Source organism: Sinohyriopsis cumingii, chromosome 6 (assembly GCF_028554795.1).
Source record: "Sinohyriopsis cumingii isolate HCF-2022 chromosome 6, ASM2855479v2, whole genome shotgun sequence".
In the NCBI taxonomy this organism is placed as follows: domain Eukaryota; kingdom Metazoa; phylum Mollusca; class Bivalvia; order Unionida; family Unionidae; genus Sinohyriopsis; species Sinohyriopsis cumingii.
In genome coordinates this window covers 128,696,337-128,724,262 of record NC_142966.1, presented here as the reverse complement: position 1 = coordinate 128,724,262, position 27,926 = coordinate 128,696,337, and the positions used below count along the sequence as shown (strand labels likewise).

The following is a 27,926-nucleotide window of genomic DNA, read 5'->3' as shown; positions in this document are numbered from 1 at the left end:
GGGTATACACACAATGTACCAGGATTACATTTTTTACGTAGCCAATATAATTGATATTTCCGCTTCCGTTGACAACTCTAAGGTTTGACATGTAACGTATGAAACATCAGTAATAATACGACTTATTTGAAGTTTCATGTAAAGACTGCTTAAGTTTTGTCCAGACAGAAAGAAAATATTGTCGAAGAATTGGCTGTTTAATAAGTTGAAAGTTAAAAAAAATTGTTTGGTATGTTGCGTAGTTTTCTTAGCTTTCATGTACAGTAGACGACAAAACGTAGAATCTGCGTCACTGTGTACCTTAAAATTTGCAAATCAAGGTTTCGAGACACTATATATATATATATATATATATATATATACAATTCTGTCGGGCATTTCTGTGCACCTAAGGTTTCTGTCACTAATATTGAAGCAAAACAATTACCGAGTTATACCGATTCACGAAAATAAAATACTGCAATGCTTTCTATTTGAAATGAGCAGTTGTCACCAGAGTATTCTGTTCAAAATAATATTAATTTTGGATGCACGGGATATGTCGCGATATGTCGGCCTATTCTGCGCACAGCTTTTGAAAGCTGTAATGTTTGTCCATCGGGCTATAGAAGTGAAATACATTACTTTGGACTGTTTTTGTCAGCAGTTCAGTCGAATAATTCGGTCAGGTTTATAGCTAGTTTTACAAAACTCAACACACATACCAATAAATGTCATGAGATGTTTAGCAAACTAATTGATCTTGTAAAAAAGTTAGTAGAGTTCAACATTTTATAACAAATAATCTATAATATGGAAGAAAAACAACAATGAGTAGGATGTGATATGTTTAGAATGTCAAGTTTATGGGGGAAAATTACTAAAGAATTTAGAAACAGACTATACGCTGGGGAATTTCTTGAAAATTTATGCTCTAGCAGCAAGTTGACCTGTTGGGTAGCAGATGACTTTGTATGTATGGGACAACTTCATGCAAAGTTGGAAACTTGGATTAAAATGCAGTATTGTTTTAAGGTATACATTTTCATCTGTTATATGATGTATTTATTTGTATAATTCTAAAAATTACATAGTAAATGAGATTTTTTGGGTTAATGGTTCAAGAAGGTCATGGAGTGGGTCTTCATGTTGACATTTAGAAATCACATTTTCATATGCATTTCAACTATATGTATTTCGAGTTGAAATGCAGGATATTTTTGTATATTTTATGAATATCACTTTCCTTAATTAAAGCATGATCGTTCTTTCTTGATACAAAATGTATTTTTGAACAAAAATAACTTGATTCAGTGTTTACAGAAACGATGTATCAATGTGCGGAATTACCTAACATGCAGAATTATCTGAGATAGTGGTGCATATATAAATATATATAATTTCTTTATTTTAGTTCAAAAAATTGCAGCCATGAGTCAGAGAGATGGTTTTACATATACTAGTGTTTCTCCACCTGTGTCCCCGAAGATATCACCACAAATTTCACCATTTAAGGCAGATAAAAATGGGCTCAACAAAAATCAGCAAGACACTCAACTGTCAGCAACAGCAAAAAGACACAAGTATCTGAGAAAGCTGTTAAAGTTTCGGCAGATGGACTTTGAATATGCCTTCTGGCAAATGATCTATCTTTTTGTTGCACCACAGAAAGTGTAAGTTTCTTGCATACATCTTGATTATTTTTTGCAAGTGGTGAGGATTTTTTTCTTGATATGGATAAATTGGTATGAATTAATTGAGCTGAAGGATTAATTGACTTAAAGAATTAAAAATTTTAATAAATTGTAATTTTAACCACCGTAATAATCAAAGTTTAACATTGACAGCTTACTTCATTGATGGAAAAATGAAAACAAATGTCAAAGTTTTGATAAGTAAAATAATTATTATAAAAATCATCCGAAACATTTATTCTTCTATTATTAATCAGTAACATTTTTTAAAATTGCAAATCTATTGATTCATATTGAAGTTGGAACTTGCTACTTCTGCATTGTCATGAAACTTTGCACATTCATCTTAAAGTCTTAAATACTCGGGCAGCCAGTGCAGCCATCTGAAAAATCTTTTTATTATTAAAATTACATTTAGAAAGGTTTAAAAAAAAATTATGATGTCAAGTTGGTCTTTGATGATAATGTTGCTGATCAGATGTCCGATATGGGCTCCACAGCAGCAGTCTTGCTGATCTTGTTATCACCTCTTCTAAGTGGATAGTTTTATCACCCTGAGATTTTCAGCAGACAACTTCTTATGATGTCTATTTGGTCTTAAGTGAAAATTATTTCACATGAATATCCAATATTTCTGCCACATGGTCATATTACAGATCTTGTTATTGCTATCCTTGAGTGGGTATGAACAAGGGCATTTCAGTAAAAATGACTTCTTATGATGTCTAGTTAGTTCTAAATGAAAATGGTGCTGATTCAACATGCACTATTCTCCTCCTGAACAGAAAGTCATATTGACATAGAGTTTTCACAGTAGCCATCTTGAAAGTATTGTTATTGATTCTCTTCTAAACAGAAAGTTGCATTGTCTTCGTTTAATGTCTAGTTGGTCTGAAATAAAAATGATGCCACCTGGACATTAAGTACGGCTACCACAGTGGCTTTCTTAAAAATCTTGTTTTTGCAACTTCTCCTGAATAGAACAGGATGGTTGGATCAGCATGTAATTTTCTTATAATGACTTGTTGACCAGATGCCAGCCAATATACAGCAGCCATTGTGAAAATCTTATTGCTACTTCTCCTGATCAGAAAGTTATCTCAGCATGGGGTTTTGCCCTGAAGACATCTTATTGTGTCAGGTGTGATTTAAATAAAAAAAATTGTATATTTGACATCCAGTATGGTAATTACAGTGGCCAACTTTAAAATTAATTGCTACTCCTCCATGATAGAAAATCTTATCAACGTTGGGTTTTCACTTGAGGACTTTTTATGAAGTCTAGTTTTTACCAAATGAAAATTCTGTGTATTTGAAATCCAGTATGGCCACTGTGTCAACCACTGTGAAATTCTTTTTATTGCTACTGGTCCTAAATGGATAGTCATATCAACATTGGGTTTTCATCAGAAAACTAATTATGAGATTTAGTGTTTCTGAATGAATATAATGCTGATCTGACCTCAAATATGGCTGCTATAAGGAACATATTGAAAATCTTGTCACTGATTCTTCTGAGTAGATGGTTAGTATTTTCACTAAAAGTCTTCAGTGGTATCCAGTATGTCCTAAATGAAAATCATGCCAGAGGTCTCACTAGGATTTTACAATTAGGAGTCCAGGACTCCCTATTTTGGCAAATATAGGAGTCCCACTAGCAAAAATTGCAGTCCTCTCCCATAAGCATATTGGGCATACATGAAGTGGTGAAATGTCCAGATGAGAAGAACCAGTAATTGTCATTGAGCTTACTTTTCTAAATTCTTTATACCACTGACATAATCTCTTGTTTGTCCATTAGAATCAGACAGAAATTTTGTCAGTTCAAGGAAAGGCCTTGTTCTGAACACTAAGCCAGGCATCACACAGTTCTAGCAACTTAGCACTCTTCTTATCCTCGTTACAGTCCTCATCAATTTGCCCTTTAACCCAAAAATACTTATCCAAATTTGCATATGGAGACTCATGCGTACATGATTTTCTGCATCCGAATAAATAATTTGTATCCGAATATGCGTGATTAAACATTTCTGAGACCTCTACATGCTGATCTTTTATCCAGAATTGCTGCATCAGTGGCTTGTTTGAACATCTTATCACTCAAAAATATCAAAGATGGTTTAAACGATCAGCAGTTAAAAAGAAGAAATTTTCTTAAATTTCTTGTTGGCCAGTAGAGCAATTGCCCCTTCGAGGAACTTTTGTTGTGCATTTAGTTTGTTTTACATACAGTTATGAAAGTAGCTGTATCTGAAATCCATAATCACATGTATTTGGATGCAAATAAATTCCTGGGTTGCAGAAAATCACTTTGGCAGGAGTCCTCTTTATGCATGAAAAATGGTGGAGGGCAAAATTCAGACTTGCCAGACTTGCTTTATCCACCTTCTTAGTGGGAAATGTGTTGATCATTTAGCTGTGCTGATATTTACAATGAACAAATTCAGTAGCCTACAAAAGCCTCATTGAGCATCTTGCCATTATAAGAATACATCAAAAGAACATGATACAATAGCTAGGTGGCAAGTTCAAAGACTTTGGCTGCTGGGTAGGAAAACGTGCTGTATCTACAGTGTTTGAATTCAGAGGCAGAAAGACCCAGATATGTACATGTAGTCATTTATAAGAGTACATCAAAAGAACATGATGCAATAGCTGGGTGGTAAGTTCAAAGACATTGGCTGCTGGGTGGGAAAACGTGCTGATATTTACACTTGATTGAATTTACATACAGAAAGACCCAGAGATCTGCATGTGGTTATTTATAAGAGTACATCAAATAAACAACTTAGCTTTCATTAATGTGTTCATTTATAAGTGTAGCTGAATAAGTAGTGCGTGTGACCTCGACATCACATCATATTGAGACTTAGACAAAATGCCATTTGCTAATTTGGATAAGTATTTTGGGGTGCAGTGGCAAATTGATGGAGATTGTAATGAGATTCAAAAGAGGCTAAAGTTGCTAGAACTGATAGTTCGGATGGGACATTAGCCAGTTGTAAGGAAGTGTGATGCCTGGCTTGGTGTTTGGAATAAGACCTTTCCTTGCATTGCAAAATGGACAAAATTCAGTCACACACTCTGATGGCCAAACAAGAGTTATATGTCACTGTTATAAAGACTGGAAATTAAACTCAGTGGGAACCATTAATTCATCTAATCTGCAAAGTTCACATCTTCTGGCAGGGGACTGCAATTTTTGCTGGTGGGACTTCTTTTTTTACCAAAATGGGAGTCCTAGACTCCTAGTTTTAAAATCCTAGCGAGACCTCTGCATGAGTGCATTCATTCATTTTGAAGGTAGATCTTAACATGGGCAAAAGTAGATCATAATGTAATGGCCTTGAAAGGTTATTGGATTATACTACAGGAGAACATTCTGCTGGATTTTTGCTTAAATACATAATATTAGGTTTACTTTAATTCCTGTAATTGCTTTGATGTCAGTCATCATAAAATATGTAAGAAATTGCATTTGAGAAAAATTGACTGGTATGACCTCAGTTCATAGATCACCTTTGTTACTTTTAATGGAAAGTCCCAAAATTGCTGTCAAGTGTTTTAAATTATTTATATTTGTCTTGCAGGTACAGGAATTTTCAATATAGAAAAAGTAAGTACATGAAAATATGTATATTTGAAAGAAAGTGTTAAATGCCATTGTATGCATAGCCATATATGCCAAATCATCCGAATAATGCTGAATTTTGAAAGGTACATGTAATTGGTCCTCAACATCACTGTGTGCCTTTAAAAATAATTGACTTCATCACATTATGAGCTATGTAGTTTATCCTGTGAAATGAGAAATGTGGCCATTTGAACATGTACATGAATTAATCTGATGTTTTGAACTGATTTGATAATGTCACCATTGAAAACAGAAGTTAACACCATGCTATGTTGGATACAGTAGGTGATCCTTATGTGATTTTTTTTTATAGATTATCTGTCTAAATATAAATTGCATACAAAATGAAGGAAAATGGTCAAGCATGTTGTTTATGATATGTGTACAATCCTATTTAATTTTAAAATTCTCAGATCCATTTAAAATACCTTTCCTCCATCCCTTTTATTAGTTTATTTGCCATGTGTGAATGTTGTCACTAGTGGAATTTGTAGAATGTATGACATCACTACTTATGGATCATTCAGAAAAATGAATGGAATTTTGAGCAACTTCATTGACCGAATTAAGAAGTGGCATTGAATATTTGAATGTCATTTATACCTAACATCTTAATTATTTAAAAGAACACTTCAACAAATCTTTCCTTCCTTCCAAATTTTTGGTAGATTGGAAGAATTGTAAAATTGATAAAAAAAAATGACAGCATTGGGAATTGAAAATAAAATTTCAAAGACTGCTGCCATTTGTACTCACTTATAAATCAAGTCCAACTCCAAATAAAATGGATTTTGATCTGCCATTGTGTAATGCACTGGCAGGTCATTGTCAATGTTGTCTATTCACTTATTATTCCAAACTGTATACACCCAGATTTGCCTGCACGTTATGTGATGGTAAATTAGGGTCTGTGCAGTTAGCAATTGGACTCAGCTTATTAGCCAGTATATATTGTAATACTGACATAGGTCACAGAGGTCATGTATGGTTTGGTGTGTTGAAACATTTGCTGAAGTGCTTGAGCACAAGGAAGTCCTTTCTTACGTTTTCTGTTCAATTTTACACACCGCAAATTGCATAATTGTTCCTTTTTCATCATTGCTTACTTATCATATATTAATTAAAATACCAATCAACAAAATGGATTTTAAATAGGAAAAGAAAGAGAAAAATAATATTTAAGCAACACTGCAGTTTTTATATTTTTGCTACCTCGAGAATCCAGCCCTACTAAAAGACGAAAATCATCATTTCCTGTGTATCTCATATAGACAGAGGGCAATAACTGTTGTCTGTTACCTCCCCTTACCATGAACAGGTGTCACTAGTTTTTAAGCTTCCCAGCTCTGATCCAACCATGGAAAGGACTGAATTTAGCTTCAAGGCTGCAATCAGGGAATTTTATAGGGTGTTGGCAATTTCAGAATGCCCTCCACCTCCTACCACTATTCAAGACTATAAAGTTAAAACATCTGTAGATTTCGACCATGAAGAAGAGACACCATACTTTTGACTCCTTCCCCAGTTGGCTAAAATTAAGGAGATCAGTGACTGACTGTAATTGACCCAGGGATTTTTAAGGCTCTTTTTGTTCAGGAAGCCAAGTTCCAGTGATATTCTTGTTTTGCTGGTACAAAACTTACTCGGACACCTGCAGTGCTGATGTACCTTCACAAAACTCTAGCGGCAATTCATGTCTGCTTCACTTTTTATAAAGTGGACAAGAATATTCCATGTTGTGTCAAAGCTAGTCTGAAACAAAGTCACTACCTCTTCAGTGTTTGAATTTCCTTATTGGCAATATTCTGACTAGTGAAGAAATCTGGCAATGACCATGCTTGGGAGGCATTGGCCAGGATTGCTATTGTCATTAACAGGGCAGCTCACCATGCCATGGCCAATGCATTGACTGCTTCATCCAACTTTGACCTGATACGATGTGATGCATGATTGTGATTCACATTATTCAAGTCTCTTCATGCCCTGGCTTTACAGATGACCTCATTTGGGTTACTGTTACTCTCTGCTGGAAAAATTGAAGAAGTTTGGATGCCACCAGCTCAGGAACTGCCCTCTCCAACTCACTGCTCAACCCACACAGGCATTTTGAAACAATCAGCCCTTGCCACTGCAGAGGGATGATAAGTGGACTAGGGACAAGGGATCTTTCTTTAGTCAAATGTGCCTTGTAGTTCCCAGCCCATTGCCATGAAATAACAGTCTAACCGAGGAGACAACCATACAGAGACAGTAAAAATCCAGGTTTCACACAGTTTAAAAGTTGGTGATATCTGGCAGTGGCAGGTTGGTGGGGTGTGTGTGTAATTGCAAGAGTTATTGCCCTTTGTCTTTATGAAAATAATAGGAAAAGACAATTATATCCCTAACAAGTTATCTCTTCTTTATAAGGGGTGTCTGGAGACTTGGGATACATTTATTTATTGATTGGACTTTTTTAATGGTTTCTGAAGGCTTTTGATGTATTTATTTATTGATTTGACTTTTTTATAAAGGGTATCAGAAGTCTTGTGGTGATGCATTTATTTATTTATTTTGTTTTAGGGGTCTCTGAATTCGTGTGACACATTTATTTATTGGACTTCTTTATAGAGAGTTCAGAGGGCTTCTGATACATTTATTTATTGATTGGACTTCTTCATTAGTGATATCTGAAGAATTATGATACATTTAGTTACTGAATTCACTTCTTTATAAAGGCCTCTGATACATTTATTTACTGATGAAACTTAATTCTCTTAATTCTTTATCTTTCTATCCAGTTTATGACTTTTTTTTGTGAAATTGTAATTACCTGAAATGTTTTTTTTTAAATAATTCTAATAATAATGAGACAAAGAGACTGAAAATTTGAATATAATGTTGGTGATGTGTTCAGAATATGTGCCATATGTACTCAGACATAACACCAAACCAGTGGTGACAAGTGTAGATTTATATCTGCCTTCCTATATTGGGCTGGTATCAAAGGTCTGTACTGTTTGCTCTTCTCACTCTCAGTCATGCTAACAAGAATACATTTTTATCAAGGATGGAAGATCTGCCCTGAATGTAGTTTAGTTCACATTATTTATACTACATCACTCCCTCACTATAACATCCTTCATTTCAACACTGGCACCGCTTGGTGGCCTAGTAGTTAGAGTCAGCCTTGGATGCGGTAGGTCATGGGTTTGATCCCTGGCAGAGTCATACCAAAGACTTACAAAAATTGTACTAACAACTGCCTCGCTTGGCGCTCAGCATTGAAAGGTTAGTGTTAGGACTGTTCGACCTCATGTCAGGATAATGTGACTGGGTGGGACATCAGGCTACATTTCTCACCCATGTGGCAGAGAAATCTAGCTGTTTTGCTAACCTTACCTTTCTCATCTCAGACCAGTTATCTCAGTCAAGGTGTCCACGCGCTCAGAACTACTTTAAAAAAAGAAATCCTTGTTGTCTTCTGCTCTGCCTGACTTAATTGTACTAAAATCAAACAACAATAACAACAGCAACAAATCTATAACAAAAACATAGTAACTTAAGGTAAATCCATCTTTGAGAACACACCGTAAAAACATTTTGAGAGACAAAGACACAAATGCATACGATGTCAAACTTTTAGGTATTATGCTATTTCTTTCCATACAGCATGGTCAATTTTATATATATGCAGGCCTAGCTCAGTACATTTTTCAGGTCAGCATCATTAAATGTAGCTAAAGCTATCTGACTAGTTTTAAATACTTTGTGTGAAACAAATTATATACTGTTAGCTATATTTAATGACGCTGACCTGAAAAATGATTGTGCTACAGATAGGATAAAATTCTCAATGCTGTGTGGAATGAACTATGACGGAAAACACTGATCCATGTACATAGACTATAGACCTATACATTTCATAGCCTCCCAACTCTCTTAAGAACTTAGTAACAGCCATAAAAAGTGTTATATAAAACATGCTTTATTCTGATTTTGTTAAGCATCACCATTGTGCCCCAGTTGAATCAAAAATATACCTACAATATTTAATGACAAATAATGCACTTACCAGCCAGAAGGAATCATTTATTCATCAACACATTAATCCATAAGCAAATTTCACTGTAGCACTTGCCATATTTCCAAGACACAAAAATAAATGTTCAAAGAATCCGTGAACTTGAAAGTTTAACATATGGTTATCCGCTAGAGTCCATTTTTGGAGGGTCTATTATACACGGGGGTAATTTTACAATCAATATTAAGGACAACACAAGTATGTCACACACAGTTTCACCTCCTCTACAGAAAAGAATAGTTATATATGATAGTGACACAGATCTCTAATTACCCGTGAATAATCTAAAGAAAGATGTTACTCTTCATTTCAGTTTGTACTAAGTATAACTACAGTAGAGCTGAGTAGCCACTGTCATTTTATTATTTACAATATAACTTTTCAAAAATGGAACTGATGAAAATAAAACAGTTTCTTGTAATAAATATTAATTATTTATTGTTTATTATTATTTCATATAACATCCATATATTAAATGTGATAATACCTCATTATTATGCGATGTTTTATGTTGTTATTTTTCTTTGTTCACATGTATAAACTGTGTACTTTGGACAAAACGGTCACACCACAGTTCTCATTAACATATTTATTTTCATGTGCCGCATGTAAACATTGGACGTAAACACTAGTGAAGAATTCATTTTACTTTAAAGGAAAATATTGGATGAGAAAAATAATCTACTTTGGGGTTTGGACCGAGACAAGGAAAATCCAAGTCGTGGGTTTATATATGTCTCCCCACTTGGGCAAGCCTCGTGTGGAGACAAATAATATAAACCCTTGACTGGGATTTCCTTGTCTCGGTCCAAACCCCAACATAGATTCTATATGTCTGAGGCATGATGCCCCAGTGCTCGACATCACTATAAACTGTCACACTGCAGACATTGTAGCATTATGACTGAAAATTGTTCAAGTTACTTTAAAAATCCAAATCACACACACACACATTTCAACACTTGTCCTATTACATGCTCTGTATAGTCATGGATCCCATTGTATTATCTCATAGTGATATTGTACATGCACACACACACACACACACTGATGTGGTCTCACTATATGGTGGTATACTGTATGGCTTCTATTGACAGTGTTACATTTAGGAAGTACTTTACACAGGTAAATGCATTATGTACTTGACAATTCATGCTGGTTTTTTTTGCAGACACAAAAAATCAGTGGGCTAGAGATGACCCAGCCTTTCTTGTCCTCCTAAGCTTTTGGCTTGTTGGTAAGAATTTATGTTGAATTTCATATTATTCTTCTTTGAATTAAAATAAGTTTAAATTATAATAAGCCTGATACAATTATATAGAAAGGTGACTATTACATAGCTTGTATGGCCAGCAGGTTTACAAAATAAATTTCATTTATTATGGTTAATATTCTTATGACAAGAATTTTTATAAAAATGGTGTTAATAGGTGATGTTGATTTATTACTGGCTGATTGCAACAAAGCCCTTTTGTATGCTGATTTTTGTGCAGAATATATTAGTCTATGACCCAGTCTGTCAAGTAATACTTCCTTTTCTGCCTTATAACTTTAGTTCTACAACATCTATCTTTGCTATGTACTAGGTAAATTGTCCTCAGAGGAAGAAAGAAGCCTATCAGTTTAACGAGTCAAAAGGTCAAAGATTATGGTCATTGTTACTGAACGAAGATAATTTTGATTTGGTTTAATATCTAAAGTTTTAGAACACATACCTTGACCAGTGTTTGTGGATGACTTGCACTTTAGGTAAGGAAGTTGGATTGTGATTTGGTTCAGAAGGCCAAAGTGGCAAAACTGAATGAATTTTGCACATTAACTTTTGCATCAGATTAAGTTCCTTGATCACATGTTCTAATGTGCTTGCCTTTACAGATCACTGATGTATAGCCTTTTGTGGGTTCAATTCTCAGGCTTAGCTATCGTGGTTATGTGAGAAAACTTGCCAGTAGCTTCCTATGCATTGGTGGTCCTTCTCTGGGTTTTCCTGGGTTTTAACTCTAGCAGATATATTGGCCACCTTCTGTTCCAATCGTGTGCTGAAAAATGAACAACCAACCAAAATTTGTGGATGGCTTGCACTTAGGGTAATAGAAAAAGCTACAGATTCAGGGCGTCTGAAGGTCATAAGTAATGATCATGGTATATCTGATAACACAGTTATCATTTCTGCACAGTAAGTTTAATTCATGATCATATATCATGATCAAAGGCCTAGGTCATAGAGACTTGTTGCTGAATAAGGTCAGCCATGTTGTACCAGCACTTACATAGAAGATTATTAAACATAAGACTTGCGTATGATGTTCACAGTTGCCCTTGTAACCATTATGTTTAACTTTAGAGTTATGGCACTTGAATAACTCCTTAAATATTAAGGGAACTCTATATAATCTACCTGGATGGTGGGTATACTTTTAAACTATTAAGAAAGAATGAAAATTTATTTAGGAAAAAAGAGAATAACAATAGTTAAGATGCCACTTGCTGTAGTACGTTCCTATTCTCATGGGTAGATTTAAATGGAATATCCATTATCTTTACAATGTGATAAATTTGAAAATTGAATCAGATGTCAACATCAGAAAACTAAATGAAATGTTTAGCTGTAGAACTTGTGAAGTTGTTCCGTATGAATTGAATGTTCTCCACAGTCACTTATGCATCATTAAAATTAATTATATAATTAATTAATACATTTTTTAAATGTAGAAAAGGGATTTCATACTTTCTAGAAATATTTTTGTCTCCCTCCTACTGAAAGAATAATCAGGGAAATGATATCAGTAACTCTGAAGTATGTTTGTAACACTTTGATTTTCACTCTAAGTGTAAGGCTGTTTGCAGGATGAAGATTGGTATATTTACATTACACCAGAATAATGTGTGTTAGATACCACACTGGAAGATGCTCTCTTCAAGGCTAAGGTCACAGCTGTATATTTCATTGCACTTTCTGTTTTGCTTCTGCTTTATGAATTTGAATCATTTGAGATTAAAAGATGAAATCTAGTATACTTATACTATGTCTTGTATCATATGAGGTATTGTCTACAAAGTCAAGCTTATAGTTAAGTATTTTATATTCGCCATCATGTTTTCATCTGCTCTGTGACTTTTAAGTCATTTAAGATTAATGGATGAAGTATGAACTGCATCATCACTAGTAGACATCACCTACCACATAGCAAGTCCTGTCGTCAAGGTCATGGCTTGACATTGTGTGTTATCCATCATACTATACTTTCTTTTACATTCTGTTACTTTAGAGCTGTATGAGATTAAAGGATGCAACATTGATATACGGGTATTAATTTCAAGGTCAATGTCATCCTGTTATATTTTGAATGTTTATATCACACGTTTCTTCAGATCTATAATTTTAGACTCACTTTTGGGATGAAACTTGGCATAGTTTCAGATTATCACTGGAAGATTTCTGGAAGATTTGTCATATAACACATGGGGGTCCCGCCTTCAGGGTTAAGGTCACAAATCAGAATATTAAACATCAGTCATGTTTGTCCTTCAGAATGTAACAGCTGTTTATGATAAATGGATGAAACATGGTATACTAATATAATGTCACTAGAAGATGTATTGCATTGCACATTTGAGATCTTGACCTTTGGGTCAAGTTCACAAGGCAGCATTTTTAGGTTTCTTTTCTTTTGCTTTGTATCTTAAAAGCTGCCTGGTATTTTTGTTGTTTTGGGGTTTAAGGTCAGTGCAAGATAAATGGTGGCCACTGTAATTGGTGGAATAAGAAACCCCCAGTAAGAACTTCAGGTACATATGGATTATCAGTGATAAACATATGCTTCTCAAGTGCAGTGACATCTATGTATCAGAGTCTAGTTTTTATCTTTCAGGTTATGGCAGCTGTTTTCTTGATAGATATTTGATTGACATTCTACTCTTACCAAATTAGACACTTTTTGTTTCAGACTGGATTAGTAACTAATTGATAACCAGTTTTCCATTAGAATATGCCAGAATGAATACCTGGTGTGTTTGTGAAATCTGTGGTTCTTATAATCATACATTCTTATTTAGTACTGTATTTACGAGTTTAGAAGTCAAGTAAAACTGCAAACAACAAAGATCCTGATCTACCATAGTATAATGTGCCTGCAGACCAAGGTATAAGTTGATAATACTGATTACTCCTAACAAACTGCACAGATTCAGATCTGCCAATGCATTATGTAATGGCAGATCTGAGTCTGTGCATTTTGTAATTGAACTCATCTAATAAGCAAGTACATGCAATATATGCATTTTGACATGTTTTTAATGGTTATTAGTGTCCATATTAGATATTTTATACAGTTCTCAAAAGAACTGTCTTTAAAAATAACTAATCACATTTATGCACTCCTTTTTTGTAAAAAGCTGTTGTTTTTGGTGTGAAGAATTGCTTTGTATATGAAATACTATTTTAAAAAAATCTTCACTCTGTTTCAGTTTCTTCTGTTGGTTTTGCCATTGTCTTGGGACTTAATTTCCTTGGGTTTCTAAAATTCATATTCTGGGTGGTGTTTGTGGACTGTATAGGAGTAGGACTTGTTGTTGCAACAATATTCTGGTAAGTACAATATCTTAGTAGTATTTGTAGACTCCAGTACATAGATGTACATTTGTTGTAAATTTTTGGTTAGGTTTATGCACTTAGGTAAGGTTGTTTTTTTTTTTTTTTGCACTGTGTAAAATGAAACTTGTTGAGTGCTTCACCCTCATAAAAAATAAGGTCATTGTCCAATATTTCATGCTTCAGTTGCTTAAGTTCAGTTTTGCTTTTGAAGTTTATATCTTCTTTAAATAAGTTACACAGTTATAATACCTTATGAGAACTACTACTACCTAGCAAATCCAGCCCTTCCAGATTTTACTTTTGATTATGATTGGGTAAGTATTCTTGAAGAAACATATTTTACTAGGAAAAATTGGTTTCTCAAACTCTGTTCATCAGTGTATCCCCTAAGGGTGCAAGACTGAGAGTAAAAAATCTCCTTGGTGTCAAAACTGGGGGTTGGACTGAGTAAAAAACATACTTTGGTATCAAAACTGGGGGTCAAATAAAAAACAAATTGTGGGTCTTTAAAGCGCAAATGAGGGTAAAGGGAAACACTGCTGTTCATGCAAGAGTCATCAGCTACATGATTCTATGTATATTTATTAGTAACCACATCGTAAAAATAAAAGATGTTTACAGTGACATACATTTCACATTTCACATTTAACATTTTTAGTTTAAGGTTTTACATTTAATTGTATGTACTTTATTATACATAGAAACTTGGTGAGAGGATACATCCTTATGAATACTATACACCAATATAAAAGTAGGTCACAGTGATTCATGGGGTAGATGGAATACCTTGGGTGCAATTGCACAGACAGGTGATTTATTTGTGTTCCACAACTTTTGCCAACACTTTGTCGGCGTAAAAGTGTCAGGTGGCAATAGCAGAGACAGGCACAGGTGCCTCAATAGCATTTTTTAAAAAAATCACAAAATGTATCTAAATCTCTTTTGACATTTGAACTTTGTTAAGTGATTTGTGTTGTCTGCTTGTTTTCTCTCATCCAGACTTTATTATTTACTGTTATTCTTTTCTCTTGGGTTGAGTTCGGGAAAGTAATTCATGTTTCATGCCTTTGATGTCTTCTTCAAACATATCTGATCACTCTTTTCTTATTTGATGAGTAGTTGTTTGATAATTTTAGCCAAAGTCTATTTTTGATTGGTCATCAACAAATGTGTGACCCATCTTAAACCTTTTGGAGCTTCATCTAATTCTTCAGTATATTCAGAAAGCTGAGGAATTAATGCCCATGATAATAGAATCTGTCATGCTGTACATCATATATGATCATCAGTTGTCTCCCTTCCCACTCAACATATGCAGGCTCTTCCATCAATTCATGATCATTTTTACAAATGTGAAACCACCTTTACTTACTTTATTCAGTTCTTCCCTGATGTTCAGAAAGTACCCTATGAGTGCTTTGATTCTACAGTATGCAGTTTGCAAATTAGCAGAATTGTTTTCCTTCATTTACAGTTTTACATCAGTGTCATGTACATATGTTATATCGCACGCATAAGTCTGCAGGTATCAGGCATGTTCCACATGCAGCTGCAGATCATTTTATAGAACTTTATTTTCACTATTGATTGGCATTGTACTTCGGTCACATTGGCTTTCGCCAAAAGCCTTATGATATCTAGTTGTTCCTAAATGAAAATGGTTTTACAGCCAATGTGATCGCATGAAGTCCATCTTGAAAATCTTGCCACTGCTCCTGAATGAAGCATAATGTCTACATTAGGTTTTCACCAAAAGACTTCCTATGATATCCAGTTGGTCCTAAATGAAAAAGGTGCCTAACTTAGAACAATGTGGTCACCATGACAACTATATTGAATATCTTGTTATTACTCAAATAGTTACATAGAACAGACTGTTTTAATTTGGATTTCTGGATATTTATCATGGAGAGGAGAGTCTCTTTTCATTCAGTGGACTCTGTCTTCGAGAGATTCTAGCATCCATAAATTTTAATAAAATTGCTCAATTGTGAACACTTACCTGCTCCATTTATATGTGTATTTTATAAAGCAAATGCCTTCTGACCCACAAAATCTTTATTTGTTAGCTCTAAAACAAAATACTAGGATCAAAATATCAAGGTCCCCATAACCATTGTTATGATGGGAATCTTGCACACCGACTAGATTAAACAAAATCTGATATCATGGAAATATTTATTTATGTCAAATGATTAAAAAAAAAAAGAGAAGATTTTTTGAATATTTTAGATATGAACCATTGATAAAAGTATATGTTTATAGAAAATAGATTGCCAAAAATATCAGATCTGTTTTGATGAAAACTTATTTTACTCTTTTATTAACTTTTAGAGATGCAGTAAATTAAGAGGATAGAAATTTCCATTTTTCAGGTTGTAAATGATTTTTGTGTCACATACAGCCTACTGCAATTTTTCTTTCTTTTATGTTATTTTTGCTTATAAATCAGTTGTTCTTGACAACAAACGAGAACAAAGCATCCAATTTGTGTTTCTTATTTGTAGGTTTATCACAAACAGATACATGATGTTAGCACCACCAAAAGGACAAGATGTTGAATGGGGATTTTGTTTTGATGTACATCTCAATGCATTTTTTCCAGTTTTGATGATCCTGCATCTGTTACAGTTGGCATTTGTTTGTATGTTTAATCTCTCTCTCTCTCTCATGTATACAGTGATTTGTTAAAGCTTTATGTATAGTTATTTTTAGTATGTATAAGTATATCACTTTAGGCAAAAACAATTGCATGCTATACTTCAAGAGGAAGTTGGTAACCTGTATAGGTCTTTTATTTTTATCAAATAGTCTGTTGTAAAAGAAAAAAATCCCAAATATTGATTATATAGCATAATTGAATGTTAGCCACATGATTATCTTTAGAAAGATGCTTTGTCCATCCTTGATAAAAATAGTGCTTTAAGCCTACTTTTTTTTAAAAACTACTAGTGCATCTGTTGTCAATAAACCTTTTCTAAAAGCAGACTTTTGCCATATTCCTTCCAATCATAGACATACAAAACACTCTTTTAATAGTTGACCTACATTTATTGGAAGTACATTTATCAATTGCTGACAACTCCTTTTGCTTTAAGATCAATGTCTTGACCTAGTGTCAGATGGACCACAATGCATGACCATATATAATAACAATAATGGCATGTTAAGACTTTCCCCATATTCTTCACATTTTCTGAGTTACTTTCAGTGGGGCATATGGTGTATAAACTGTTTGGATCTGTGGTATAAATTGATTTAACCATTTAGGTAAGCAAAAAAAATACAGTAAAAGGGTAAAGACTCAAATGGGAAATTTGATTTCTTTTACAGCTATCATTATTCGGGACTGGTTCTTTGGACGATTCTTTGGAAACACATTATGGCTGATTGCTCTAGGATACTACATTTATATCACATTTCTGGGATATAGCGGTATGGCATTTTATGAACTTATCCTTCTCTATTTAATTTTAATTGATTTATGACAATGCAGTCAAACCTGATACATTAATCACAACTATATCAAAATGTCAAGTCTCCTAGGTCCCATTTATGTAAAATTCAGTACATATTCACATGCATATGAAGACTACCAGCTCATACAAACCACTGTTGTTTGGTCATATGAAGACAACCAGCTCATACAAAGCACTGTTGTTTGGTCATATGAAGACTACCAGTTCATACAAAGCACTGTTGTTTGGTCATATAAAGGTTTCACTTTCAAGGTACAAATGAAAAAGTATATTAGTTTTACACATTGGTGCATGAATGATTTATATGTAAGCTCCAAGCTGTAAATATTAGAATAAGTGAACAGTATAGAAATAGTCCTCATTGAGGATGTTTGTTTTCATAAAATCTATTTTTTTCCCCACTGAAGTTTATGTGACATTGTAGTAACTACCTTATTGTATCACTGTGATTGTTTTACCTGTTGTAATTTGTTTTTATGTTGCTTTCATTTTGAAATAATAGAAAATATTTCACTGATAGATTAGCTGTTACAAAACACTGCTGCATATAGTAACTCGGAGTTTATCAGCCATTGCTGTTGACCTGCCATAAGCCTTCTCCATGAGATTTATGTTCTTTGTTGCTCGGGGGTTTTGTTCTTCTTTGGCTAATGATCATCATTTTTTTCATGGAAGAAAATTTGACTCTTCAACATTTGCAGGACTTTCCCAGTTGTAAATTTATTAAGGGAATCTTTAATGTTAAGTTGGCATAAATTTATTAAAGTTCTAAGTAATGTTCTTTGTCTATGGTCTACAGTTGTATTTCATTGAGTACTTGTCTGTTTTATGGACATTATGTTTAGCACGGTGTATCTGCAATAGTATAATACAGCAATGTGCAGTCATCTTTGCTGTATTTCAGATAGTTCTGATTTGTAGATATATTTTTAAAAAAATGTTATATACTATATTTTCAGCACATTTTCAGATGGGAAAAAGTAATGATTATTTGCTCTCATTAGCTATTTTAAATTCAGCATTTTTTTCTATTAAAGCAATAAAATGAGCATCTACAGGGAAGTAAAATGTGCCTATCTTTCAGTTATTATATTTAGGGTAGTTAATGAGAAACAGCCATTGCTTACCATTTTTTTGTATTTAATATATGTCCAGGCATCAGGTAATGTGATCATACAAATTTATGTATTCTTTCTAAGAGAAATGCTATGTCAATCATCCCACACTCCAGTTGGAATGAACAATGTTATAATTAGTAACTCTGAAAATCTTTCACACACTTTGACTAACCTTTCATGCCCAATGTCCATATTAGATGGTGGATCAGGAAAAATAGTCAGCTCAGTGACCATCAGTTATTCAGATATGCAGAGAAAGTGTGGTTGACTTCACCATTTCTTGAGTCAGTCTCACCACCCTCTCATTTTTGGGTGATTGAAAGTTTTAGTGTTCTGTGTACATTATCAACTCCTGTGTCTCTTTTCTTCTTAAGCAGTTCAAGCACATTTTCTTGGTTTATAATAAACTCCTTTTCTGTTAGTTTTTGATCATTTATACATGCATTTGAATCTTCAAGGTTCCCACTTAAAATTATTCACACATGATGCTTGAGAAAGTGATTAAAATGTCCACACGTTAGGAGTTCATTATTATTTTGTGGAGATTTAAAGACTGCTGTAAAAGGTAAATGTTTAGTTCATATTTTATCTTGCTAAGTTGTTCATAGTGCACTTGTGCCTCAATATCTGTCACCAGGGTTTGATCATAACATATTTTCAAGGTTACCATTTCTTGCAGAAAACATCAATTTTTTCTGAATCATACTAATGCTTTTAATAAAGTTTCATTTCTTTTTACCCTTTTTTCACTTGTCTATTTACAGCGTTACCCTTCTTGAAGAACACAAGAGTACTGCTGTTTCCAGTGATGGGTCTTTTATTAATTTACATTTTGTCTCTGATCCTTGGATGGAACTTTAGCAAAGGACTTTGTGATTTCTACCATTTCAGAGTTTTGTAGCAGCACATGCTATTTTCACTATTTGAAGGAACAAAAGCGCTATATTGATTGCATATGAACAGATTTCAGTCAGACTTAAGTGACTTTTGTATCCTTCATTATAATTTAATGGAAGAAATTGAGAAAGGCCCTAAAAAAACTTTTATATTTCTATACCTAGAAAGTACTTATGTATTTCATGTAATTGTTTTTTGTTTTGTTTTAGTAGTTCTTAATTGCCACGATATTCTTTGTATTAATCGCAAAGAAATTACAATTCTGACATATAAAATAACTTCTGAAATAGACATTTTTAGTTGTTTGTAATAAAGGAGATCTGTGAGAATGACCAGTTGTCTCTCATACATTGTGCAACATCCATTCATCCATTAGAACAAGTTTATTATTCTTGGGCCATTGTTATGAAACTTTACACCAACATTCATCCAAATGTCAGGTTGGTCCTAAAGGGAACTGTTGATGTTAGGTATCCAATGTGGCCATTACAAGAGCAAACCTGCAAATCATTGCTGCTACTCCTGAATAGATGGTCATATTAATGTGGGATTTTCACAGAAATACTTCTTGTGATTTGTGTTTGGTTGTAAATAAAAATGGTACCAATCTGACATCCAATTTGGCCCAAACAGCAGCCAGTTTGTGTCACTACTACTCCTGAATGGAAAGTCATATGAACATGGAGTTTTCACCAGATTTATGTGAAATGAAAGCAGTTGCAATTGGACATCCAATATGACTGCCACAGTGGCCATATTGAAAAACATGTCACTAATCCAGAATTGATGGTTGTATCAACAGTGTGGTTTCAGTGAAAGACATTTTGTTGCTCAAACCAGCAGGGCAGTGTTCATTAGGGCACAGCACTATGTCACCAACTCTCTGCACTGCTGTTTTTCTTGGCCTTCTGTTTGAATTCCATTCATACTTTATTTGTTAGATTGCCCTTCAATTTTTTTATCATGGTTAGTGTCCTTTCTGGATTGGCATATTTTAATATATTAATAAATGTGTTCTCTGCAGTTATTATGGTACAAATTTGTGAGTTCCCAAATGTCAACAAAAAATTGTTTGTAGAGAAAAAAACGGATTCGTTTTTCAAGACTGGAATACACTGTGCTGTTTGAAGTCAGATAAGAGTCAGGACTTTTTCAATGCAGGTGGCTGTTGACAAGATTGATTTTCATTTTGATTCATGCAAATTACAAGATGGGAGACTTAGTCCTGAGAACAAAATTTCAACACCCAGTGGTGCTGACTCATGATGCAATGCAATAAATAGACTCTGTTTGAAATTAAATATTATTCAGTTATACTTGATAGTAAATGTTTTTTAAAGTGAAGTAAAAGTAGCTGTATAATTTTGAAATGGCAGATAATTTTAGATGGATATGTTGTTTTCTGTACATTGATGGGAAACTGATTCCTTTTTTGAAAGAATTTAATCAGTTTTTTTTTTAAAGGGACTGGAGCCCTGCCCTTTTCTAGATTCTTGCTGGAGCACTGAATGGCTTACTGCTTTTTGGACATTCCATGACAATTTCAGTCTTCAAAAGGGTTGTTTGTGAATCATTTTGCAATTGCGCCAGGATGCAGATTTAGTTGAAATAAAGTTGTGCAGTGGTCAAGATTGATAGTTTACTATATGACTACTACAGATTTGTTTCATTACAATTTCACTATTTTTACTGCTCCAGTGGCCTAGTGGTTAGAGCGTCCGCCTCAGATGTGGGAGGTCATGGATTCAGTCCCTGGCCAAGTCATACCAAAGACTTATATAAATTGGTACTAACAGCTGCCTCGCTTGGCAATCAGCATTAAGAGGTTAGTGTTGGGACTAGTCGACCTGGTGTCAGGATAATGTGACTGGGTGGAACATCATGCTACGTCTGCAGCATGATGCCCCAGTGCTAGACATCACTATAAACTGCCATATTGCGGACATCACATAGTCAAATGACTGAAAAATTGTTAAAGCTACGTTAAAAATCCAAATCACATGACATCACACCACATTTCACTATTTTTCATTCATTATTCATTATAGTTTAAGTGTACACTTAAAATTCCTTTGTATTAGTTTGCATCATTCTTTGATTTCACAGAAAATGTTATGCTTTTTATAAGTAATCAGCCTGAGAGCTGTCACTGACTCTAGTAATAAGCAATCCATGTTTTCATTGCATTTAGATTTATGTTTAGAAGAAGTGAGGTGTGAAGTGAATTATATGATTTTACAGCCCCATACATTCTACTTATACACTTATAGATTGAAAGCTTGCCGGTAGCTTCTCGTGGGTCGGTGGTTCTTTCCGGGTTTTTCCGGGTTCTTCCTCCACCATTAATACTGGCCGCCATGTATAGCCTATCACGTGCTGAAAAATGGCGTTAAACCCTACAACAACAACAACAACAACTTATAGATTGATGTGAATTTTGGGGATGTACAGTAGTCAGTAGAAACAATTCAAATTGTTTCTTAACATGGATAAAAATGTAAGTAATTCCATCCTCATTAAAGTAAAAAAAGATGTATTGGACCTGTTTATCTATGCTACAAGTGAAATTGGAGTTCTTACAAATATCTTATATATATATATATATATATATATATATATATACACACATGGAGATCTGGATACTAAAATTTTACTTCAGAACTTATAATTGTGAAAGTCAACAAGTACTGTATATACTTGCATATAAACCCATTCATGTATAAGCTGACCCCCAAACTGAATGGTTTTAGACACTAAAAAAGTGAATGACCCACGTTTAAGCTGACCCTCAAACTGAATGGTTTTAGACACTAAAAAGTGAATGACCCACGTTTAAGCTGACCCCCAAACTGAATGGTTTTAGACACTAAAAAGTGAATGACCCACGTTTAAGCTGACCTGAACGTCTGAGACAACATCACAAGATGCATGTGATTAGTTCAAAATGTATTTTTTTAGGCAAACTAACATTAGCAAAAGTTACCCATATAACTCGGGGTTGGCATGTACAATTATTACATAGAAAAGATATAAATTTGTTTGAAATGTCAAGAAATTTATTTAATTTTCTGTTTTCTTACCGTTTTTGCCTAATTCAGATTTGTGTATAACTTGATCGGATGATGATAAGAATTGAGCATTCTCAGGTTGCTGTAACACTGCCTCTTCTTTTGGCCTCAATTATTGTTTGTTTATGCATTACTGCATTAGACTTTTTATATCAGTGCACCAGTAATTATGTTTTTATTTTGCCTTGAAATTGTAAATACCAAACTCCTTAAAATATTATCCCATTATGATAACAATGAACAACAATAGGGTTTGATTCAACACTTGCAATTAGGCTAGTGAGCATATTTACATAATGGCGCCACAGCATGTACATTGTAGGTTTGAACACGCACGGAATGAAATACATTCCGCTGAGTGAAGCACATACCTTGGACTCATATAATTGACACCACTGCACTAAATTTAATGATAAATCCCAAATATAATAATGAAGTTTCTGAAATATTGCTTCAAAAATTAATCTAAAGTCATAAAAACAGTTGTAATTTGCTTTGATGTAAGTGACCTTACACCCCGTTTTACAAAACTACAGTAATTGTGCTAATATTATGGAGTGAAAGACAACTACACATCAAAGTACTTGTATAGTTCCTGGTCAAAATTCTCTTACTCCAAGGCAGTTTCAGGATTTTAATGATTAACTGGCCTGTATTGCTGTCCGAAAACGAAAGACAAATCCGCTAGTTATAAACAAAGGAGATGTCAAAACATCCAGCTTTCCATTGTGTGGAATATTATGATTTGTTCAGCCAGTATACAAAAGTAAAATAGATTGATGATGATCTTAGTTGATTTGTATTCATAATTTTATCCGTTATTATTTCTTTCCTTACATGAACATGTAACAGTTATGCTGGTTGTGCCTTGCACAACTGAATGTGTGTCCGTTTTCATAAAGATTACCTTAATTTGTAGCACCGCTTATATCATTGAAAAGGAGTAACTCATGACCACGTGGATCGGCGTAAATGAAACAGCTAATTACCGGATAGCTGAAGTGTTATCTGGAAGAATGTGATTTGGTTGAAAAAATGAATAAAGCAAAATCTGCATCTAATATGTTTGGGAATAAACAATGATTAAAGTGACGCTAGACATGATTTGCACTGTGTAAGTACTGTACATTATAGTACAGTCTGGTCTCCTGGGTTAACTCGAACCGGCCTGTGAATTATGAAGTGTTTATTTACCTGTATTTCATTTCATGTTGGAGAAATCAGAAAATGTGCACATGCAAAATAATAACAAAAGCAACCATAGTAGTTTATACCAGTTAGTAAGTGTTTGGACACCAAGAATGTCTTTTTTCATCTGCATATGTGTCTTAGGACAAAGAAAAAAATATTTATTTGTTTCCCAAGATTTGCAGCCATTATGGTAGTCAGCAAAAAAATCTTAAAACTTCCAGGCCTTTATTTATTTAAATTATTCAGCTTATATACGAGTATATACAGTACTCTGCAAAACATATGATAAAGATGTTATCTTCCATAATATGAGGTGTGTATTGACTTTATCAATATTGCATATTGTTCTTCAGCATTGACCTATGATGTGATATTGAAAATATAAATTTAGTAAATATATCAATGCTCTTACAGACACCTTGGTTCCAAATATGATGTTTTATTGAACTTTGTAATTCCTTCAAATACTGAACAGTTAAATAAACTAAAGACATGTGACATTTTTAAAAGCCAAAGTAGCTTTGAAATATCAGCATGTTGTAAAATGTCAAAATAAAAAAATCACTTTATTGTATTGACCTTGTTTGCTATACTCTAGAGATCAAAATAAGTCAGTTTAACAAAATCAGACTAAGTAGGCTTATTTACTAGTTCTGACCAATTTCAGTGGATGAAAAAAAAACTTTCTATTACATTCAGTTGTTGTTGTTGTTGTTGTGGGGTTTAATGCCATTTTGTAGCACACGATAGGCTATACATGGCAGCCAATATTAATGGTGGAGGAAGAAGCGGGGAAATCCCCAGAAAGAACCACTGACCCTCGAGAAGCTACTGGCAAGCTTTTTCACGTACCCACATTGGCCGAATCCGAGACTCGAACCCACGCAGACAGTGGTGAGATGGCAGTGATCCATAACAGAGAGCGCTTTAGACCACTAGGCCACTCGGGGCCCCATTATATTCTGTAAATAAACATGTAAGAAAGATATGATACATACTTGTAAGTCAAGTCCTACTGCAAATAAAAATAGACATAATCTGCTGATGCATCATGTGCTAGCTGATTAGGGTCAAAGTTATTTGTTCTGATGATTACTCCAAACAAACTACATAGACCCAGATCTGCTGGCACTTTATGCAGTGGTCTGTGTGATGGCAGATCTGGGTTGGTGCAGTTTGCAATTAGACTCTAACTTATGAGCAATTATATATGGTACTGTTTGATATACCTCTGTCCAAGGGTTTTCATATTCTATCAGATATTGATACAAACGGTAATGTTTATTTTTTGGAAAATGCAATACCAGACTACTCTCTTCAGCTAAATAGTTACATGATATATTTATCACCAAAACCATTCTGCCTGCTACAGTTCAGTAGTTTTATTATATATTATACAATATATTTGGCACCAAGTACTTCATTTTGTTGTTCTTTTGTTGTTGTTGTTGTGTGGTTTAACACCATTTTTCAGCACACGATAGGCTATGTATGGCGGCCAGTATTAATGGTGGAGGAATAACCTGGGAAAACCCCTGGAAGAACCACTGACCCATGAGAAGCTACTGGCAAGCTTTCTCACATACCCACATTGGCCGAATCCTAGACTCGAACCCATGCAGACAGAGGTGAGATGGCAGTGATCCGTAACGGAGAGCGCTTTAGACCACTCGGCCACTCGGGGCCCCTGTTCTTTTGTTACTTTGTACTGAGTTTAATATTGATGTTCTGTACAATAAGTAAACTAAACTGAAATTAATTGTTTGTACACAGCTTTATGCTTTGCTGTGTTTTTTTATGGCTACATCTTTTTAGAAAGCATTCAATTTATTGGAATAACTTAAGTGTTCTATCCTTTTGTCTATTCACATACTTTCTTTTAAACTGCTAGGTGATATTTGATTAAACTTTGTTTATAACCTAACAATATAAAAACAATGTATAAGTGTGGTCCTAATTTTGACTTTTTCCCTTGAGAACCTGGAAGGGGGATAAAATTGCTAGATGTTTGTGCACAGTTCAGGGGCTTGAGTTGATGAGTTACCAAGATGTGTCTGGTTCATTTTGTGTCAGTGGTGAGATGAAAATTTCTAAGGGGACTAAAGAAATCACATATGCAATTGTTGTAGCGATGTCTGTAAGGTTCAGCAATATATTTTTTACAATACTTGGTTATTGCTTTGTAAATATTTGCTGTATAGCAGTTACATTCGTGCTTTTTTGTATAGAGTCATTATTTTGATTTTTGTTTGAAAACTGTACATAATAAAATGCTTTTATGTTATTACCAGTGTGGGAAATTTGTACAGTCTTATAATACTAACAGTAGAATTATATAGGAAGAAAAATGAGACATCTCAGATTCATTATTTATCTTTCTGAAGGATTCTGGAATAAAATTCAGTATGGATTTTGCTTCATTTATTTTCTACATCTGTTGTAGTCTTTTAGTGATATGGAATCTGTACCACTATTAAATGGTAAGTTTGAATTCTTGTTATACAGCATGATCCCGCTACAACGCGCCCTGCAATAATGCGAATTCGGATATAATTTGGTTGTGTGGCTCCTGAAATTTCATAGATTCATTTGCACATGAAAAATATTTTTTTTTAAAGTACATGAAATAATGTATGAAAAAGTTATTATCACTTTGGGGAAGAGAGCGTGTATAAATTTGAATATAATACGGTTGTGGCATGGTTCCTGAAAGTTTAGATACATGTATGTGTATTTTTCTTATGAACTGAAGATTTTTTTTTTAAGTACGAGAAATAATGTGTAAAATGTTTATTATCATTTGGGGGAAGAGTTCGCTTATGAATTTGAATATAATACAATCGTGGCATGGCTTCTGAAATTTAACAATTTCACCAGGTTCTTGAAATGTTATGCCAAAATAAACGTTATCGGAAATGTTACTTATTACTAATCTATGAGTAAAGCCAGTAAGTCTCTTTGTGATTGTCTTCAGTTAATTCTGAATACAATCATAGCTTGAACAATAGTTGACATGTGTTTCTTCTTTAACTGCATACACAACCAAGCAGCAGAAATGCGGTGGTTGATAAAAGATTCTTCCAATTTTATAAACATCTAAAAACAAAAGCGGCCAACATTTTAGCTGGCTGTGGCAGTGTTTTTAGACGCAATCAGTTGACCAGTAAATAATATCCACTTTATTAGCTGGAAATTGAAAGGGTATGAATATGTACATGTGTTAGCTTAAAAATCTTTATAAAAGTATTTTTCATGTTTCTTTTGATACTCACAAAATTTGAAGTAAAATTGATATGCACGCTGAAAGCATGTGTTGTTTGTTAAATTATTCTTGCTATAGTCGTTCAAATGAATAGGTGTACAAGTGTTAATTATTGGGAATTTACAATGGATAAAGGTACACGGAAACACATATGAGAAAGTTTTAGCAGTATGAAATTTGTACGGACACCGTTCATAGACCCTGGAACTTAATGAGCCATGCATGTGCTTCATCTTTCTTAACCTAATTTTGCTGTTAATTTTTCCCATTCAGACACATAATGATCTGTGACAAAATTACTGAATAGTTTAAATATGTATGCAGTTTTTGCAATGGAATTACATGTATTATGGATTAACTGCATGCCACAACGGTATGATATCAGATGGTAAGTAAATAGTGTTAATACTCTGTTCATGCTATATATTAGACATTGAATTCAGATGCAACGATCTGTGACAATATCGAATCTGTGCAAGTTTTCAGTCAAATTACACGTGGTATGGATTAATTGCATGCTATGACGGCACGATAGTAAATGGTGTTGATACCTTATTTATGATATGGATTAGACATGAATAAATGTATATGTGCCAATGTGTTGTTCTCTGTACAATGTAAAATACTGTATAACCCTGCATTAACACGACCCCGCTATTAACGTGATCCAATTTTTGGACTGCAATTATCGCATTATAGCGAGGTTACACTGAATTTCAATGACCTGTTGATTATTATCCATTAATTATTGCTTAGCAACATTGCATTGGATCAGTTATATTGTGATTTGCTTGTCTCTAGCCACATACTTTGTTAAGAGCCTGAGAAAAGAGAATGTGACACCGAGATAGTAATTTGTTACATGTACAGTTTCATATCATAATAACAATCTGAGTGTAGTTCTGTGTATTCGCAATGGTATCTAGGGAAGGCAGTAATTTTTTTTA

At 34.0% G+C, this 27,926-nt stretch overlaps 1 protein-coding gene across 3 annotated transcripts; it reads left to right on the top strand.

The window, feature by feature from the left end:
* Positions 1 to 50: 50 nt before the first annotated feature.
* LOC149797939 (protein unc-50 homolog) lies at positions 51 to 27,576 on the top strand. 3 transcript variants are annotated; one of them, XR_016421921.1, is made up of 9 exons: positions 51 to 229; positions 1,394 to 1,652; positions 5,264 to 5,289; positions 10,542 to 10,607; positions 13,838 to 13,958; positions 16,472 to 16,608; positions 17,298 to 17,399; positions 19,326 to 22,219; positions 22,277 to 27,576. XR_016421921.1 is itself a non-coding variant. In XM_089962995.1 (8 exons), exons 2-8 carry the CDS (start codon positions 1,411 to 1,413, stop codon positions 19,460 to 19,462), a joined length of 831 nt encoding a protein of 276 aa, XP_089819121.1. In that variant the 5' UTR covers positions 51 to 229; positions 1,394 to 1,410; the 3' UTR covers positions 19,463 to 27,576. The 3 variants fall into 3 exon arrangements, 2 of the variants coding, with proteins under 2 accessions (XP_089819121.1, XP_089819123.1); XM_089962995.1 differs by having other exon boundaries at positions 19,326 to 27,576; XM_089962997.1 differs by lacking the exon at positions 51 to 229 and adding an exon at positions 891 to 1,014 and having other exon boundaries at positions 19,326 to 27,576.
* The last annotated feature ends 350 nt before the right edge of the window (positions 27,577 to 27,926 follow it).

Coding starts and splice junctions, on each gene's coding strand:
- LOC149797939 (XM_089962995.1), top strand. CDS start 1,411: ATGAGTCAGAGAGATGGTTTTACATATACTAGTGTTTCTCCACCTGTG. Junction 10,608..13,837: donor CCTAAGCTTTTGGCTTGTTG/GTAAGAATTTAT, acceptor ACTCTGTTTCAG/TTTCTTCTGTTGGTTTTGCC. Junction 16,609..17,297: donor GTTACAGTTGGCATTTGTTT/GTATGTTTAATC, acceptor TTTCTTTTACAG/CTATCATTATTCGGGACTGG.